The sequence below is a fragment of the Octopus bimaculoides genome, chromosome 11, assembly GCF_046866305.1.
Source record: "Octopus bimaculoides isolate indiv1 chromosome 11, ASM4686630v1, whole genome shotgun sequence".
Taxonomy (NCBI): Eukaryota; Metazoa; Mollusca; class Cephalopoda; order Octopoda; family Octopodidae; genus Octopus; species Octopus bimaculoides.
The window spans coordinates 8,620,441-8,637,031 of record NC_142938.1 but is presented as its reverse complement, the minus strand read 5'-3'; the positions used below and the strand labels follow the sequence as shown (position 1 = coordinate 8,637,031).

The window sequence follows — 16,591 nt, the reverse complement described above, 5'->3', positions numbered from 1 at the left end:
TATACTGTTCCAACATTAATGCAAAGAGCCAGCAGTATCCTCGTCCAACCAATGCCTCGAGTATTAATGAGTGTGAGAACCGAAGGAGAATGGGTCAATACATGGTCGTAAGAGAAGTTCCTGTTACCTTTGGACATGACTGGCATATTGATGTATTTGTCTTGGACGAAAATCAGCTGAGGTTTCCATTGTCATGACATGTACACGAACTATACAGTCCAAACATATCCACACCAAAGTGAGACAGAAAGTGTTCCGTCAGCAAACGTCGTGATGCTGCATGCGAACCGATAGGAATCTGTCGACTCATGAGATTAGAGCCGGCTCGTAGGCGCGAAGTTCCGAGAGGAGATTCGCATGCCAGATAATATTGTTTTCAGCGAATTTCTCTAAGGCTACATCACCATGTCATTATAAAACTATGATGCAATGTTTGAGAAGAGAAATACTCTCTGTGATCTATTGAGTAAAAGTTGCGTCAGAACTAGGAACTTTAGTGTCCCTGTTTCTTTCTTTTTTTTTTTTTTTTGCAACCTCTAATTACTTTTCCACATAACATTTAGTTTAATATAACTATTGTGAAAGTTCCCATACTCAAATGAACTTGTACTTATTCTTGGGAAGATGCGCGACTTGGTGGTTAGGTTGTTGGGCACTCAGTCGTTAGGTCGTGAGTTCAATTCTTAAACAGGGCAGTATGTAGTGTTTTTTTTTAGCAAGGCACTTCATTATTACGTTGAGCAAGACACTTCATTCCATTGAGTGAACGTTCGCTACTCTAGTCCATTCAGCTGAAAATGTGTACTAACAATAGCTGGGGTGGGCGTTTAACTCTGCGTCCTCTTCAAACGCGAATTGTCTTGTATTTTCATTCGCTTAAACACCTCAGAAACATTGACGAAAATGGGCGACAGAAGCTGGGTACGCTAAGTGGTGGTATTCCCCTACTTTTCAATTTCTGTACTCGTAAGAAGCCTGAGTCGTTTATTGACTATCTTTTTTGGTCAAGTTTCTAGCATTAAAATTAACTTCTTATATTTATTTATTTTTTTTTTTTTGCTATAATTATGCTTGCATATTTTACTCATCTCTCATAGATAACGTGTATATTGGTTTCAAATTTTGGCACAATGCCAGAAAATTCGGTGGAAGGAGTTAAGTCGATTACATCGATCTCAGAGCTCAACTGGTACTTATTTTATCAAACCCAAACAAATGAGAGGCAAAGTCGATTTCGGCGTAATTTGAACTCAAATTATAAAGGAGGGACGAAATGCCGCTTAGCATTTTGTCCGGCTTGCTAACGATGCCGACAGCTCGCCGCCCTAAATAGCGCATATATTATCTTATCAACAAATAAAAATAAACACAAACGCAGTCTTTCTTAACTGAATTAATTGTTTTACATTGGGGACGTGCACACTGGCAAGTTAGCAAGGCTGGGGCGGTTATTGGTAAATCAGAAACATTTTGCAAGAGGTCACATATACACGTCTCAGCAGGTATAATTATCAGTTTACCATAACCTGAACTTTGGTACGGCAAGGTGTCGCCTTCACAATTCAGCACTCAACTTATCCAGAGTATATAGGAGTTAAGAGGGTGTATGAAATATCTTGCGATTCAGTACTATTATTGCGCTCGGCTATAATAATCATCAATTCTGATGTGTCGGATGGCTCACATGAACACTATCAAATGTTGCGCCCAGTGGCGGCTCGTAGATAAAATTAGTTGGGGTGCTGGTTCAGAAAATTTTTAGCCGTTGTTTTAATATTGTGTAAAACAAAACAAAAAGAAAATTTATACATAAACTTGGACGGTTCGCGCTTTAGCCACTGCCGGGTAGCGTGTTTAATTTGTTCACTGAATACTGCCGCGAATTCCCCTTTGTTTTTCAAAAATCCCACTCAATCACAAAATAAGGGGGAAAATCTGCCCTATTTTTCAAATCCTTGCAGTAACACTGTAGCTGGAAGCAGGATAATAATCTAATTCTACACGTTATCACATTCAAGAATGTAAACACAGTTTTTATACACAACACACGCGGAGTCAAAAAGAAACACTACCTTTCACCAGCACATCAGAGTCGGCACTGCGTGAACGACAGTGCTCTCCCTCCCTAGTGTGCAGCTTCTTGTTTCGGACATGTAAGCATGCATACAACAGCCAAACACCGCGTAGCTGGAACTGTGAAGCGCACAGTTCTATACAAGGATTTTTGTATTGTTTTCATAAACTAGGTGAGAGACAGGCAGACAGACACACATAGCAGATATGAGTTTTCGTCAGGATGCCTCAAACTAATAGGTATGCGTTCTGGGTGCTCAAAAAGGTGTTACGAAAACTCCAGTTTGAACAGCAAAAGACGAAAATAAAATGAAATAAAATAAAGTTGACAGTTTTAACGATGTAAAAGAAATTTCTCCCCAGGTTTCCAGACAAAACAATAGGTTCGTGTTGCTCTAACCAGCTGCTAAGTTCAATTGTAACATTAACAGTATTAGCTAACGGTATACCTTCGTACGTATGTCACTCGGCGACTTTGTTTCTCCATACCTTTCGAACAAATTCTTTAAAGGAAATTTTCTAAGGATGACTGGTGGTGCAAAATTAGTAACCGGGCCAAAATGAGGAACTTCTGATTTCTCGTTATTTTCTCTTTACCTGTTTGAAATCATGACATTGCAATTATGGTATGATTATTTTGTACTGTTGCATCAGTCAGCATAATTATAGAAGTTGTGAGAAGCCGAAACATAGTCAGGTGGCAGGTCCGGTTTCTAAGAAATTGTTTTCAACTTTGAACCCGATTGTAATTAAGGTTGCTAATAAAATATTTGGATAATTTTTGGTGTTTAACAATCAATATTCGTTTTTCTTTTGGATCTCAAGTCAATTTTTCTCACACTGTTGTCTAGTTTGATCATTTTCAAGTTTCAAAAGATAATTCGTTTTATTGGCCACTAGGGCTAATAACAATCAAAAACATGTAAGGACAAAGACAGGACAAGTTTCAAAAAATAATGGTAAGTAATATCACGAGGAGGGCACTCCAGCAGATCGTGAAGAAGCTATAGATAATATTTTATGTTGAGCTTTCTTTTTTTTTAATTTCTTTTATTTTGTCAAGTTTCGTTAAATTTCACGTATCATTTTTCTCTGATTCTCTTTCATTTGACTCAGATATTTGAATTTTTAATTCTTATTTTTATATTTTTGCATTTCTGATCTTTCTGATGTCTAGGGCTGGATAACGATGTGTATGAGCTTGTTTTCGAATGGGAATCTGGGTGAAGGGAAGCAGCAAATTTATCTTATCTTGGTTTACTCATTTTGCCCCAGCTAAATTTATCTTTTAAACGCTCAAAGAGAACAGCGATAATTTTCTGAAATAGACATCTGATCATGTTATGATGTTTTTAATGTATTAAGAGGTCGTTTGTTTACCTGATATAAGGTAGTGAACACTTGAAGAAAATACACCCTCACTCACTATTAATTGATTCTCTTAATCTCAAAAATATAGGCCGACTTGAAAAAGGCTAAAAGCAATTTTTAGTTAGGTCCCCTTTGATGCGCAGTCAGCAGACGGTGCGCGGGTAATTCCATTCAAACAAGTTTTCTTTGCTAAAGGAACGTGACTGATAATGGTTCTGTCAAAAAAATTCGTTTTAGCTAAACAGCTTGTTGGCAAACCGTCCAGTGATGATATAAAGCTGGTAACAGAAGAATTGCCTGATGAAGTTAATGATGGCGGTAATTTTAACAACTATATATATTTTTTCTTCTTTTCAGAGTTCAATTTAATTACTACGTATTTCATTTCCCCCCACCCTTAGTTCAAACCCAATTAATCTAAGGCATTCTAACCGTGATCATCCTCCTTATTAGGCATTATTTATTTACGAGTGTATTATCAAGTGTGTTCCCCACCATCACCACTTTGGGAGGAATGAGACCCTGTAAATTTGAGTTCACTTAACTTCATATATCCTTGCTAATATGTTAGTATATGTTCATCATTTGGCATAACTACAGGGTTTTACCCCCCAGACTTTGAGAGGTCATAACTTTCAGAAAAATGAATTTGGGGGGTAAAACCCTGTAGTTATGCCCATCAATTCATTATTTCTTTTAGAAATTTTTCTCATTCAGCTTTGTTACATAAACCTCAAACGCGGTAAGCTCCCCGAGTCGCCTTAATTTTTTAAATATAGTAAATTTAGACAGATTTTAAGTAGAAATACCTAAAAAGTGAAAGTGCCTTATTATATTGGAAATTAACAGTTTTCTCAATGTAGACGTTTTGAATAATAATAATAATAATATATTAGAAATTGCTAAATACAAATGTATAATTCTTTTTCACTTTCTCTTTCGGGGACAACAAACGATGGTAACCACAAGAATCTATCAAAAATAGAATTAACGCCTTATACTTTTTAAAATAGTGTGGGACAAAACAATTTGGTGATTATTTTCTAATTAAAGCTAATTTATTATCTTCTATTGCTAATAAGATTTAATAGAATTTTCTCGAAGGCCTTTACACATTCCAATGTAAAAGTGTTGTTATGCTATTTCCATTCAAAATCCGGTAACTAAGAAGAGTTGACAAATATACCATTTCATCGTTCGAATGATTACGGTAGATAGTAAAGTTGTCAAATATATAAGTAGAGGCATTTACATAAAAACGATAAGCTGGACTGCACGAATACCTACGAAAATTGTAATGTATTTGTGCTTAGTTCTTCATACTATAAAAACTAAGTAAGTCTTAGTAATCTCGAGTTTCTTACATTGGCTGTAAGTATTATTTACACTACACTTGTGAAATGCACAAATATTTACATAAATTCTAAGGTGTCCTATTTTTATGCAGACACAGACTATGTTGTGAAGACGGTCTCTTTGCAAACACGTGGTTTCCGATTCAGACCCACTGCGCGGGGTTAAAGTCCAGTTTCTGGCCCGAGCTAAAAAACGGGGGGGGGGATAGTGTAATAGGTGTAAAACAGCATGTAGTAAACGAATATGAAAAAAGAAATGGAGTTTAACCCTGCGCGGCACCTTGGGTAAGCTTCTTCCATAGTTTGGGGTTTCCTGCTGAAAAATGTCCATCGCGTGCGTGTATGTTTCCATATCTCTTTATCTTGTCCACACGCATTAAGTGCAAAGAAGTACTGTGTCGTACAAGCACTCGAGTTGCAATCTACTGTGAGTTTATCTCTGGCCATTGTGTTGTTCGTGTTCGGAGGACGAAGGCAAATATTACTTTATTTGGAAACATGGAAAATTAAACCGATGATGATTACAACGATACCTTGTTCATCCATCTCATTCTGGCTATTTTTTAGCTCATATCCATGGATGTTAGTCCCAAGTCTGTTCTGTTAATAAAGTTCTATGCTCAAAGACATTCCAGCCAAAACAATTTCGTTTTTTCTTATTGATGGCATAGTGTACCACAGCTATATTAGCCACCATGTCATTCCATTTTTTTTTAGATTTACAGGTTGGAAATTGACTACTATTTCTAGCATGTTAGCTGGCTTATAAAACTTGCGCCTATCTGCCTTCTTATGCAGCTGAAATCGATGTATTTCAAATCTAAGTGATCTCTTCTATTACAATTCTTTTCACATCTTGATTATCAGGGACAAGCTATTGTAGGTTGATAGGGCCCACCTTTCTTTCAAGTAGCAGTTGCTCTCCTTCATTGTTATTATGTAAAAGAAAAAAAAAACACAGGTTAGCAGCACAAGATAGATAGGTGTGTGAAGTAAAAGACATGTGAAGGCTAGAAAGGAATGAAGCTTCTATGTGACAGAACACTAGTGTATTTAGAGAAAAGTTAGGCATAAGAGGAATTAGATGCAGTGTGCAAGAGTGAAGGCTGCTGGTTGTTTGGTCATGTAATGCGCATGGATGTAGACAGTTGTATAAAGAAGTGTCAGTTACTTAAAATAGATGGAATTTGTTGAAGAGGGAGACCCAGCAAAACATGAAGCAAAGTGCTGAAGGGTGATCTCGACCATCGTCACTATTGCTTAAAAGTTCACTTTTTGAAACTGATATAGTTTAGATAAGTCTGTAACACATTAACCTTCTGTGCATTTCAGTCCTGCATCGTTTTTACACAGACATCAAAGTCTGTTTAACCCATGCTTGCACGAGTCAGGTGGATTTTGTCAGAGCAGGTTTTCTAAGACCAGATGCCCTTCCATTCAGTTTCCATCTACCTAATCAACTTGTAAGGTTTTGGTCAGCCTGAGGCTATGGTAGAAGACACTTGCAGCTTCTTAACCCTGAAAGGATAAAAGACAAAGTTGACCGCAGTGGAATTTGAACTCAGAACATAGAGATGGGCGAAATACCGCTAAGCATTTCGTCCAGCATGCTAACAACTCTGCCAGCTCACTGGCTTCCTTCAATGAAATAATGTAGCAGTCTTGTATGAGATGGATGTGATGTAATTGACTAACCTCTCTGCCAAATTTTGGACCTTCTGCCTCTATCAGAGACAGATAAGAATGGTAATGATTTTGCAAATGGAGAAAGCAAAATGTTTCTTCCAATAAATCGTTGATATCAAACTTTCTTTTCTCTTTTTCAGTTGTTTATTTGAGTTATTTATTTATTTTTTTGCAGAAGTTCTATGTGAAGCAGTCTGGCTGTCTGTTGACCCTTACATGCGGTACGTCTTCTATCGGACCATTATCCTTTGTCTTTTATTTGTGTCAGTCATTGAACTGTGGCCATGCTGGAGCTCTGCATTGACTGTTTTAATCAAACAAATTGACTGCAGTATTGATTTTTTCTTTATTTATAAGTTGGATACTTAACAATCTCTTTTTGCTGAACCAGGAAGTCTTTGGGACATAAACAGACCAACACCAGTTGTCAAGCAGTGGTTAAGGACAGCAGAGGCTTGAAAGAAATGAAGCCAGCATGCTCCACTGGACGGGTAATGTCAGTATGCATGTACGACAGAGTGTAAGTGAATTGGGTATACGAGACATCAGATGTAGCATGCAATAGAGAAGACTTACCTGAAGGGATTTGTGGTTTGTCTGCCTTCCTATTTATTAAGAATTTGGTTTTAGCTAGGTTGACTCTAAGGCCCTTTCATTCTAATCCTTACTTCCACACCTGAAACTTCTCCTCTAGTTCTGATAGTGACTCAGCAATTAAAGCAAGGTCATCAGCATAGAGGAGCTCCAAGGGGCATCCTGTCTTGAATTCTTCGCTGTACTCATTACTAACCCTCACCTTACTGACAGCATCCTTGTACATGGCGTTTTTTTTTCTTTCTCTTTTCTTTTTTAGTATCTTCTCTGGTAGGCTGTCAGAAGGAGATGTGATGATGGGAGAACAGGTAGCAAAGTAAGTTTGTTTCGATAGTTTCTCATTTGTTATGTGCTTAACCCTTTCGTTACCAACCTGGTTGAAACCAGCTCTGGCTCTGAGTACAAATGTCTTGTTTTCATAAGTTCAAAATCTTCCACCAAACCATAGTCAGAACTTATGTTCCTAACACTAAGCTGAATGATAACTAAGTTATTTTACTAAATACAGCAACAAAAGGGTTAAATTACATCACCATAGAAAGCCTTTCTAGTTCATATCGACACAGTATAAGTACAATGGTAAAGGCATTGCTCAATCCCCTCTTTTCAGTTACTAGACTGGCCATGCTGGAGCACCGCCTTGAAGAATTTTTAGTCAAACGAAGTGACCCCAGTACTTATTTTTTTTTAGCCTGGTATTTATTATCTTGGACTTTTTTTTACTGAACTGCTAAGTTATGGGGACATAAACATACCAACACTGGTTTTCACGTGGTGGTGGTGGTGGTGAACAAACAGACACACACACGCACATATATAATGTGGGCTTCTTTCAGTTTCCATCTACCAAATCCACTCACCAGCCTTTGGTCAGCCTGAGGCTGTAGTAAAAAGCACTTACCCAAGGTACTATGCAGTGGGACTGAACCCAGAACCATGTGGTTTGGAAGCAAGCTTCTTACCACACAGCCACATCACCTATTGTATATATATCTCTTTTACAAAATTCTTAAATTCTAAAATGATAAATTTATGTTTAAATGCAGGGTTATTGCAAGTAAGAATCCAAAATTTCCTAAAGGCACACATGTGATTGCACATTTTGGTTGGAAGAGCCACACATTAGTGAAAGATGTCTCAGTTCTGAGTAAAGTTCCAGACATTGAAGACTTATCATTGTCCCTTACTCTAGGATCCTTGGGAATGCCTGGGTAAGTGGTGTTTTATCTTTTTTTTTTTTTTTTTTTTCTGTTTTATATACAATGTTTGATTTTTTTGATATTTTCACTTCATCTTGTACACCAACATAAATTTTAAGAACTTCACCATAAATAATAATAATAATAATAATAATAATCCTTTCTATTATAGGCCCAAGGCCTGAAATTTCAGGGGATTGCATTGACCCCAGTGTTTCACTGGTATTTAATTTATCAACCCTGAAAGGATGAAAGGCAAAGTCGACCTCAACAGAATTTGAGCTCAGAATGTAAAGATGGACAAAAGCTTAGCAGCATGCTAACAATTCTGCCAGCTCTCCACCTTAATAATAACAATAATAATTTTAAAAAAAGAATTTAAAATATATTTATATATATTTTACGTGTTGTTGCCGCATAAAAAAAGTACCCAGTACACTTTGTAAAGTGGTTGGCATGAGGAAGGGCATTGAACCATAGAAGTCCCATGCCAAAACAGACGTTTGGACCCTGGGCTACTATCCAGCTGTCCAGCTCCTGTCAAACTGTCCAACCCATGCTGGCATGGAAAATGGACATTAAAAAGGAGAGAATTTAATTTAAGGGTGGTCTCTTGATCTGAGAAAGACAGTTCTGCAACCTCTTGCAGTAATTGTACCACATTACATTAATACCATATACTGTTCTAATTATACTTCAGATAACAATGTAGCACTGTAATTGTACAAACCCATACTACAACAAGGAGGCACATGGTTTAGTGGTTAGGGTGTTGGACTCATGATCATAAGATAGTGGTTTCGATTCCTGTACCAGGTGATGAGTTGTTTTCTGGAACAAAATACTTCATTTCATGTTACTCCATTCCACTCAGCTGGTAAAAATTAGTAATCCTGCAATGGATCCGTATCCCACCCAAGGAGAAATATATACGCCGAAGAAACTGGGAAACCAGCCCTGTGCTCCCTACGGAGTAATGTGGACTACCACCCTCCCCTGCCTCTTCTTCAGCGCCCTAACAATTCTGCATGGATGATTTGTCTATAGTAATCAAACGTTTGTGATGCACATAAGCTCTCTTGTTCTCTTCCTTCATCAAACTGATATTGCTTGTACAGGTATATATATATATATATATATATATATATATATATATATATATATATATATATATATATATATATGTGTGTGTCCTGTCTATATTGCTTGATTTCAAATTAAAATTTCTAATCCCATCTCATTGTGATGAGGTAATTGCGTCCCTTCGTAATAACGGTCATCCAGATTACCACAAGTGTTTGTATAGTTCCATTAATTATTTAGGTCCATTAGTTGATTAAAGTTGTGGAGTCTTCTGATTATAGAAAACTACTGTATTTAACAGTACTATTTCATGTTATATTATAAATAATTAAGGAATGGTGAAGTGACTTAGTTAGCACCTGATGCATTAACTGGGTTTTATTGGCAAAAGGCATCACCATGTTTTTGTGTGAAGATAAACAATAACTGAATGTCTGTTGTTTTAAATTACTGTATCACTAATTAAAATGGTTTATGAATTCAAATTTTCCTGGTCAGCACATCATGTTACAAACGTAGGTAAGATACATAAAACTGTCTAGCATCGTAGCTGTGGTGATTCTACATGAAAATACTAAAATTGAGGCATCCAGAATTGTGACAAACCTAGAAGATACTATGATATATCTTTTACCTTTTACTTGTTTCAGTCATCGGACTGTGACCATGCTGGGGCACCACCTTGAAGGATTTACTTGACTAAATCTAGACCAGTGCTTATTTTTTAAAATCTGGTACTCGCTCTATTGCCTTGCCTTGGATGCCATGTAGTGGGACTGAACTTGAGACCACAGTTGGGAAGCAAGTCTCAACCACAGAGCCATGCCTTACCATTTTAAATAAGCAATGAACTCGTATTATAGTCAGTCATTCATACTCTTAAAAAGATTGATAGTCATAGATGGTCATAAACTGGAGTGCCTGTGATTAAACAATTAAAGCAACTATTAGACAGACCAGAAAGTATTTTGAACGTAGTATCACTGTGAAAACAGCAGGAAAATTGGGTATTATTACTGTTTTAAGACATAAAAAATAATTTTTCCATCTGACAAGGGTAATAATACCGAGTTTTACTGCTGTTTTAACAGCGATACTGCATTCAAAATATTACATTTTTGTCTGTATAATGCAATATATGTTTGACACTTCTAAAACAGAAATATAAGTTTGTTTATATATATGTGTGTGTTATTGCAATTAAAGCAGCTGTTTCAAATCTTTCAAATGCAGGTTAACAGCATATTTTGGATTCCTTGAGAAATGTCAACCAAAATCAGGAGAAACTGTATTGGTTAATGCTGCTGCTGGTGCTGTCGGAAGTATTGTGGGACAAATTGCCAAAATCAAGGTAGCTTTGTGTTGTTTTTTTCCCCTCAATTTTCTCTCCTCCTTCCCCACCTACAACTTGCCTTGTCTGTTTTGGAGTGTAGGGGGCAGGCTTCTATGAAGTTTTCTCTAGTAATACCATGCAATGAAGCATTTGTTACTATACAATTAGCAAAAATGATTTTAGACTAAAACAACTTGATCTCTGTCTAATTTTTGTGTTTGTCCTGAAAATTGTTCCATTTGTTTGCATACACATATTTTTGGTTGACTTTATTTAGGGTTGTAAAGTGGTGGCATTTGCTGGCACTGAGGAGAAATGTTCCTGGCTTAAGAACGAACTGGGTTTTGATCAAGTCTTCAACTACAAGAATATTGATTTGGACAAAGTATTATCATCCTCTGTTCCTGACGGCATTGACTGTTATTTTGACAATGTAAGTTGATTGGCACCATTTCTGAGATGATTCAATCCTTTAGCATTCGGATAACTCTGTCAAATGTAATGCTTATTTGTCCACATTGTATTGAATTTATCATGCATTAATCTCATAGAGTTGATATATTTGTGATGTGATTGTTTATTTTTTTAAATGACATTGTAAGGTAGGTGTGAGAGGCAAGATCTGACTGGTTTGAACATAAAACAGGTAGAATATTTCGGTCAGATATAGTTGGATTAAATGTTAATGGTTAAGTTTTAGACTCTTTGCTGTTGATGCACTACTTCAAAAGAATGCATTTGTTGAAACTATCAACCTCTTGGTTGTAAGAATTGGTGTGACTGTAACATCAATTAAACCTTTAGCATTTAAGCCGGCCTAATGAGGCCCAAATATTGTACCTGTTTTATGCTTAAACTGGCCAGATTTGGCCTCTGACAACTAACTACTCAACGATGACATACTAAAAACACAATTACATCGTCAAAATTTCAAAGCTACGAGATAATGTATGATTAATTTAAAACAATGGCAGAATAATCTGAATGCTAATGTTACATAGCAGCATTGCTGATAATGAACCGCAGTTGTTGTGGACTCATTTCTGTCTTGAAATTTTTTTGCAACCATTAACTACTTAAATGAAATGTTCTGTTTGGTTTTCTAGGTTGGTGGTCACTTCTCATCAGTTGTCTTAAATCATATGAATAGCCATGGCCGTGTATGCGTTTGTGGTTGTATATCTGAATATAATGTTCGAGAGGAAAACACACTAAAAGGTAACCTGATGTTTTCTCTATTTTCTGCTTATTAAATTTCTCTTTTAAAAGATTTTTTTTTTTTTTTACATTTAAATTTTGCTATAGAAATCCTGCTCGTCATCACCACCACCATCATTTCACCTCCATGTTCTATATTGCCGGGACTTGGGCAGTTTGACATCATCCAACAGCTAAGAGGTCTGTGTCAAGATCCAGTTTCCGTTTCCACATGATTTCCATGACTGGATGCCCTTCCAACCGCTTTACAGAGTGTATTACATTCTGAGTTCAAATTCTGCTGAGGTCAACTTTGCCTTTCATCCTTTCGGGACCATTAAAATAAGTACCAGTGATGCACTGGGGTTGATGTAATCAACTTATCCTCTCCCCCATCTCTAACAACTGAGATGAATCGGCCAAGTGTCACTGTTCAGGCCTTCTGGCTATAGTAGAAAGGATTATTATTGTTATTATTGTGGCAAAATGGCAGAATTGTTATTGCACTGGATATTGTTGTGTGGCCTTTCTTTTGTTTTACATTCTGAGTTCAAATCCCACCAAAGTTGACTTTGCTTTTCATCCTTTCAGGGTCGTTGAAATACATACCAGTTGAGCACTGGGGTTGATGTAATCGACTGGGCCCTTCCTCAAAATTTCAGGTCTTGTACCCATTGTAGGAAGGATTATTATTAATACCATTTTCATTTCTATTTTTCTTCAGGTCCCTACCCTTTCAAAAGTATTTTGCATAAAGAACTCTCCATATTTGGTTTCATAGTAATGACGTACATGGACCAAGCTGACAAAGGAAGAAAACAACTTCTGGAATGGATTAAAAATGTAAATATCAAAAAAGACTTTTTTTAGTATATAAAGAATTTAGCTTCCCATGAGGCAAGGCACGAAATGTATGGTTGAGAAGTGGTTCAAGTTCAAATGCGTTGCATAACACCTTAAGCAAGTGTTTCTACTATAGCCTTCTGTAGAGTACAGATCACATGGTCAGCTATTTGTACTCTCTCACCTATTCTTATGTTGTATCTGTGGCTAAGAAAGACACTTAATTCTCAGTAGCCAAGTTTACTTAACCCCTTAGCATTTAAACCAGCCACATCCAGCCAAACTATTCTGCATGTTTAATATTCAAACTGGCCAGATCTGACATCTCACTCCTACCATACAATATCATTTTGAACATAAACAATCACATCATCAGTGTGGTGTTCAATTTTAGATAATTTTTATCTAAAGGCTACAAATAATACTGGAAAAATTTAAAATGATGTGAATACAGACACATCACAGCTGACACTATAATTTAAATGCTAAAGAGTTAAGCCTGAGTTGGTATTGTACTGGCATCAATTTGTTCATCTAAAACCCTTCCAGGCATTGTCTCCAGCATGGCCGTAGTCCAATGACAAACAAGTAAAAGATATGATTAACCTGTGTGGTTTTTCTGTAGTCCACCTCAAAGATTGTTTGGAAATGATGCTTTTCTTGAAGACATTAAGTAATATAAATGCTTAAACATTACACATTCTATGAATTGATGACCCCATGCTGTTCTGCGTAAAAAGAAATCACTGATAACTTGACTCTTTTTTTTTCTCTCTCTCTTTCTGTCACAGGGAAAGCTGATCTACAAAGAGACCATCACAGAAGGTTTTGAGAACATGCCAAAAGCTTTCTTTGGATTGTTTGAAGGTAGTAATATTGGGAAAGCTATTGTTAAAGCATAAACGTTAGGCTTGAGAATGATTTGATTTTATTCATTTTCTTTTTGTAGTGGAATGATTATCATCAGTTGTAATGACTCTAATCAATCAGTAATTAATTTTATATATTCAGGTAGATGTGTAGTGAATCTGAGCAGAATTTGAACATGAAATTAAATGCATCTAGTCTTTCAATTTATGTTGGAAAATTTTAAACCAAAGAAAATTAAAGGAAGTTTTTTTTGTTTTTTTTTACTCAATATATCAATATTATTGTAAAACAGAATTATTAATAAATGTTAAAATTAATGTGGTGAACATAATTTACATATCAAACATAATCTGTTGAAGAAATGTTTTGAAGTAACCAACAGGGCATTATATTTTCATAAAACCACAACTTTTCACAATTGATCAAATATTTCTCAGCTGATTTGACCAGATATTCTAATATAACATTAAGATATTTGATTTATATTTTGACTGAAACAGCACCACACCATTAAATAGACAAACCCTTTACAGTTATCCTAAGAATGATGGAAGGCCCTGCATCCGATCTTTGGTAGAATTGCTTTCAAATCTTTCATAATCTACTTTTGGTTATTCTTGTCCATTCTGATATTCTTTCTATTGCATCTTGCTAGGTTGAGTAACCTTTTCATTTAAAACAACCAATATTTTACTGAAGCTGAAATAGTTTTTGCTAATATTTATGCATAATAAAAAATATATCTTCAAAGATGTTATTGGATATTCATCAGGTAGAACTAGTTGCTGATATGTCTGCTACCAATGCAGTCACTTACCACTGCAAGGGCTTCCATTTTGGTGCATGATTTTGGTTTTTCCTTCCCACTCCTTCAAGATATGAACATATAACAATCATTTAATGCAACTAAATCAGTTTTTCGAAAGAAATTTACATACTTTATTTTGGAATATTCTACAAACTTAAAAAAAATTTTCTAATGATTGAAATAAATCTATATTTTTTTAAAAGATTTTCAAGAAAACTTTGATAAATTTGCTTTTGTGGGTATTTGTTTTTTTTTTATACATTTCCTGAACTGTACAATTAAATATCTATAAGAACGATCAATAATTGTGACAATGTAGCAGATTGCTTTGCTAGATTTTTTTTTTTTTTTTTTTTTTTTTGAGATGTTCTTATTTTGTTCTCTTAAAATGTAGTGTTTTTCTTAGAATACCCTTTGTACGAAATATCTTCATAAAATAAATCTACATGTGTAAAATCTTGTTTTCATGTGTTTTTTGATTCAATAACTTTGGGTGATTTCTACTCGTTTTTGCTTCCATTTTACCATTCCAGTGCAGATTTTGTGGCCAGCTAAAAAAGCACATTTACAATTATCAGGTCATCCCATAAGTTCTGTCCGAATTTTGAATAAAGGAAACAAGTGATCAAATGTTATATTTAATTGAAATTTAATCAACAATGTACTTTCCCTGATTATCTATGACTTCCTTCCATCTATTTACAAGTTTACAAGCTTTTTAATCCCATCAATGTAAAACTCTTTTGGCTTCAAAGCAAAGAACTCTGAAATGTCAGTTTCAACCTCCTCCTGGCTTGCGAAAGTTATGTCCCCCAAATGATTCTGTAAACTACGAAACAAATGGTAGTCTAAAGGAGCAAGGTCGGGAGAATAAGATGGATGAGGAATTTTTTCCCAACCAAGCTCTTCGATCTTCTGTGATGTGGTCTTTGCAGTGTAGGGTCGCGCATTGTCCTGATGAAACATCACTCCTTTTCAATTCACTAAAGCAGGTCTTTTTTTCTCCAGAGCTCGGTTCAAATGCTCTAATTGCTGACAGTAGACTTGAGCATTGATTGTTGCATTAGGTGCTGACAATTCAAAGTGAATTACTCCTTTGCAATCCCACCAGATTGAGAGAAGAACCCTTTTCCCATGAAAAGTATGGTGGTGAGTCTAATGTGTGTGCATTGAATGGAGCAGTTGATGTGTGGTTGTGGGTGAAAGTTATCGTTTATGCGTGTGTGTGTATATATTGTCTGTGTTCAGGTATTATGTACTTGTGTGGGAGTGTGTACTGAGTTTATCTGTGTGGAGCTGCTCGTAGAGTGGTATGTGTGGTGACACTATTGAAGATTGTGGGTGCTGAGAAGTGTTTGGTGTTATGTATGAGCTTGTCCATTACTGGTGCCCGTGCCACATAAAATACACTTGGTGTTGTGTAAACCCACCCAATCTGGTGGCGTGGAAAAAGCACCCAGCACACTCTGTAAAGTGGTTGGCATTAGAAAACATGCCACAACAGAAAATAGGAGTTTTGACAGATCCTTGGCTGGCCAGCTCCTATTGAGATCATCTGACCCCTGCCAGAACAGAAAGCAGCCGTTAAATGATGATGATGATTATGTGTTTGCACCTTTGTCTAGATCTTATGTGATGGTTGTAAATAAGCCTCACTTCATACAAGTTATGTCGTTCATTTCCAGTCTTCCATGAAAAACGCCTAGCTAGAGGTAAATAATACTGTGCTTGGAAAGAGGATTGATGACTGGAAAATCTGCCTCAGCTAATTCCACCTGAGCCGTGCAAGTATGGAAAAGAGGACATTAAATGATGATGTATTTAGATGAGAAAATATCCATGCATTTCCCAAAGCCAGCATGCCTAAATAAAGTTGTTAGGCCTATATAAGTAGCAACATAAAGGTTAGGAATACATTGAGTTATTCACTCACTAACAATGTTGCAAGAACAACCAGTTGAGTAAAGTGTTTCAGTTAAAGCACAGGAGAAATACCTTGCCTCACACCTGAGCTGAGGCTGATGACAACAGACTAAAAACAATGTTATCCTCTTACCTGTTTGTAGTGGAAGACTTGCACCTAGGAAATTCTTTTGACTTAACAAGTTTTGGGCCAAGATCTTCTGAAAAGACAAAGATTAAATGTTTAAGTATAACATCGTATTTTAATGCGTGATGG

The 16,591-nt window shown here is 36.2% G+C and overlaps 1 protein-coding gene across 4 annotated transcripts; it reads left to right on the top strand.

Moving 5' to 3' along the window:
• The first annotated feature begins 3,592 nt into the window (after positions 1-3,592).
• On the top strand, positions 3,593-14,868 carry LOC106883243 (prostaglandin reductase 1). Of its 4 annotated transcripts, none has more exons than XM_089359406.1 (9): positions 3,593-3,762; positions 6,661-6,706; positions 7,339-7,395; positions 8,126-8,290; positions 10,595-10,712; positions 10,972-11,127; positions 11,801-11,912; positions 12,616-12,734; positions 13,526-14,868. In XM_089359406.1, exons 1-9 carry the CDS (start codon positions 3,654-3,656, stop codon positions 13,634-13,636), a joined length of 993 nt encoding a protein of 330 aa, XP_089215532.1. In that variant the 5' UTR covers positions 3,593-3,653; the 3' UTR covers positions 13,637-14,868. The 4 variants fall into 4 exon arrangements, with proteins under 4 accessions (XP_089215532.1, XP_089215535.1, XP_089215534.1 ...); XM_089359408.1 differs by lacking the exon at positions 3,593-3,762 and adding an exon at positions 4,681-4,815; XM_089359407.1 differs by lacking the exon at positions 3,593-3,762 and adding an exon at positions 4,906-5,084.
• The last annotated feature ends 1,723 nt before the right edge of the window (positions 14,869-16,591 follow it).

What these genes read in the sequence shown, in the direction of transcription:
- LOC106883243 (XM_089359406.1), top strand. Translation starts at nt 3,654, where the DNA reads ATGGTTCTGTCAAAAAAATTCGTTTTAGCTAAACAGCTTGTTGGCAAA. An exon ending in ATGGGAGAACAGGTAGCAAA is followed by an intron (nt 7,396 to 8,125) that starts GTAAGTTTGTTT and finishes GTTTAAATGCAG; the next exon opens with GGTTATTGCAAGTAAGAATC. An exon ending in TTCTGGAATGGATTAAAAAT is followed by an intron (nt 12,735 to 13,525) that starts GTAAATATCAAA and finishes TTTCTGTCACAG; the next exon opens with GGAAAGCTGATCTACAAAGA.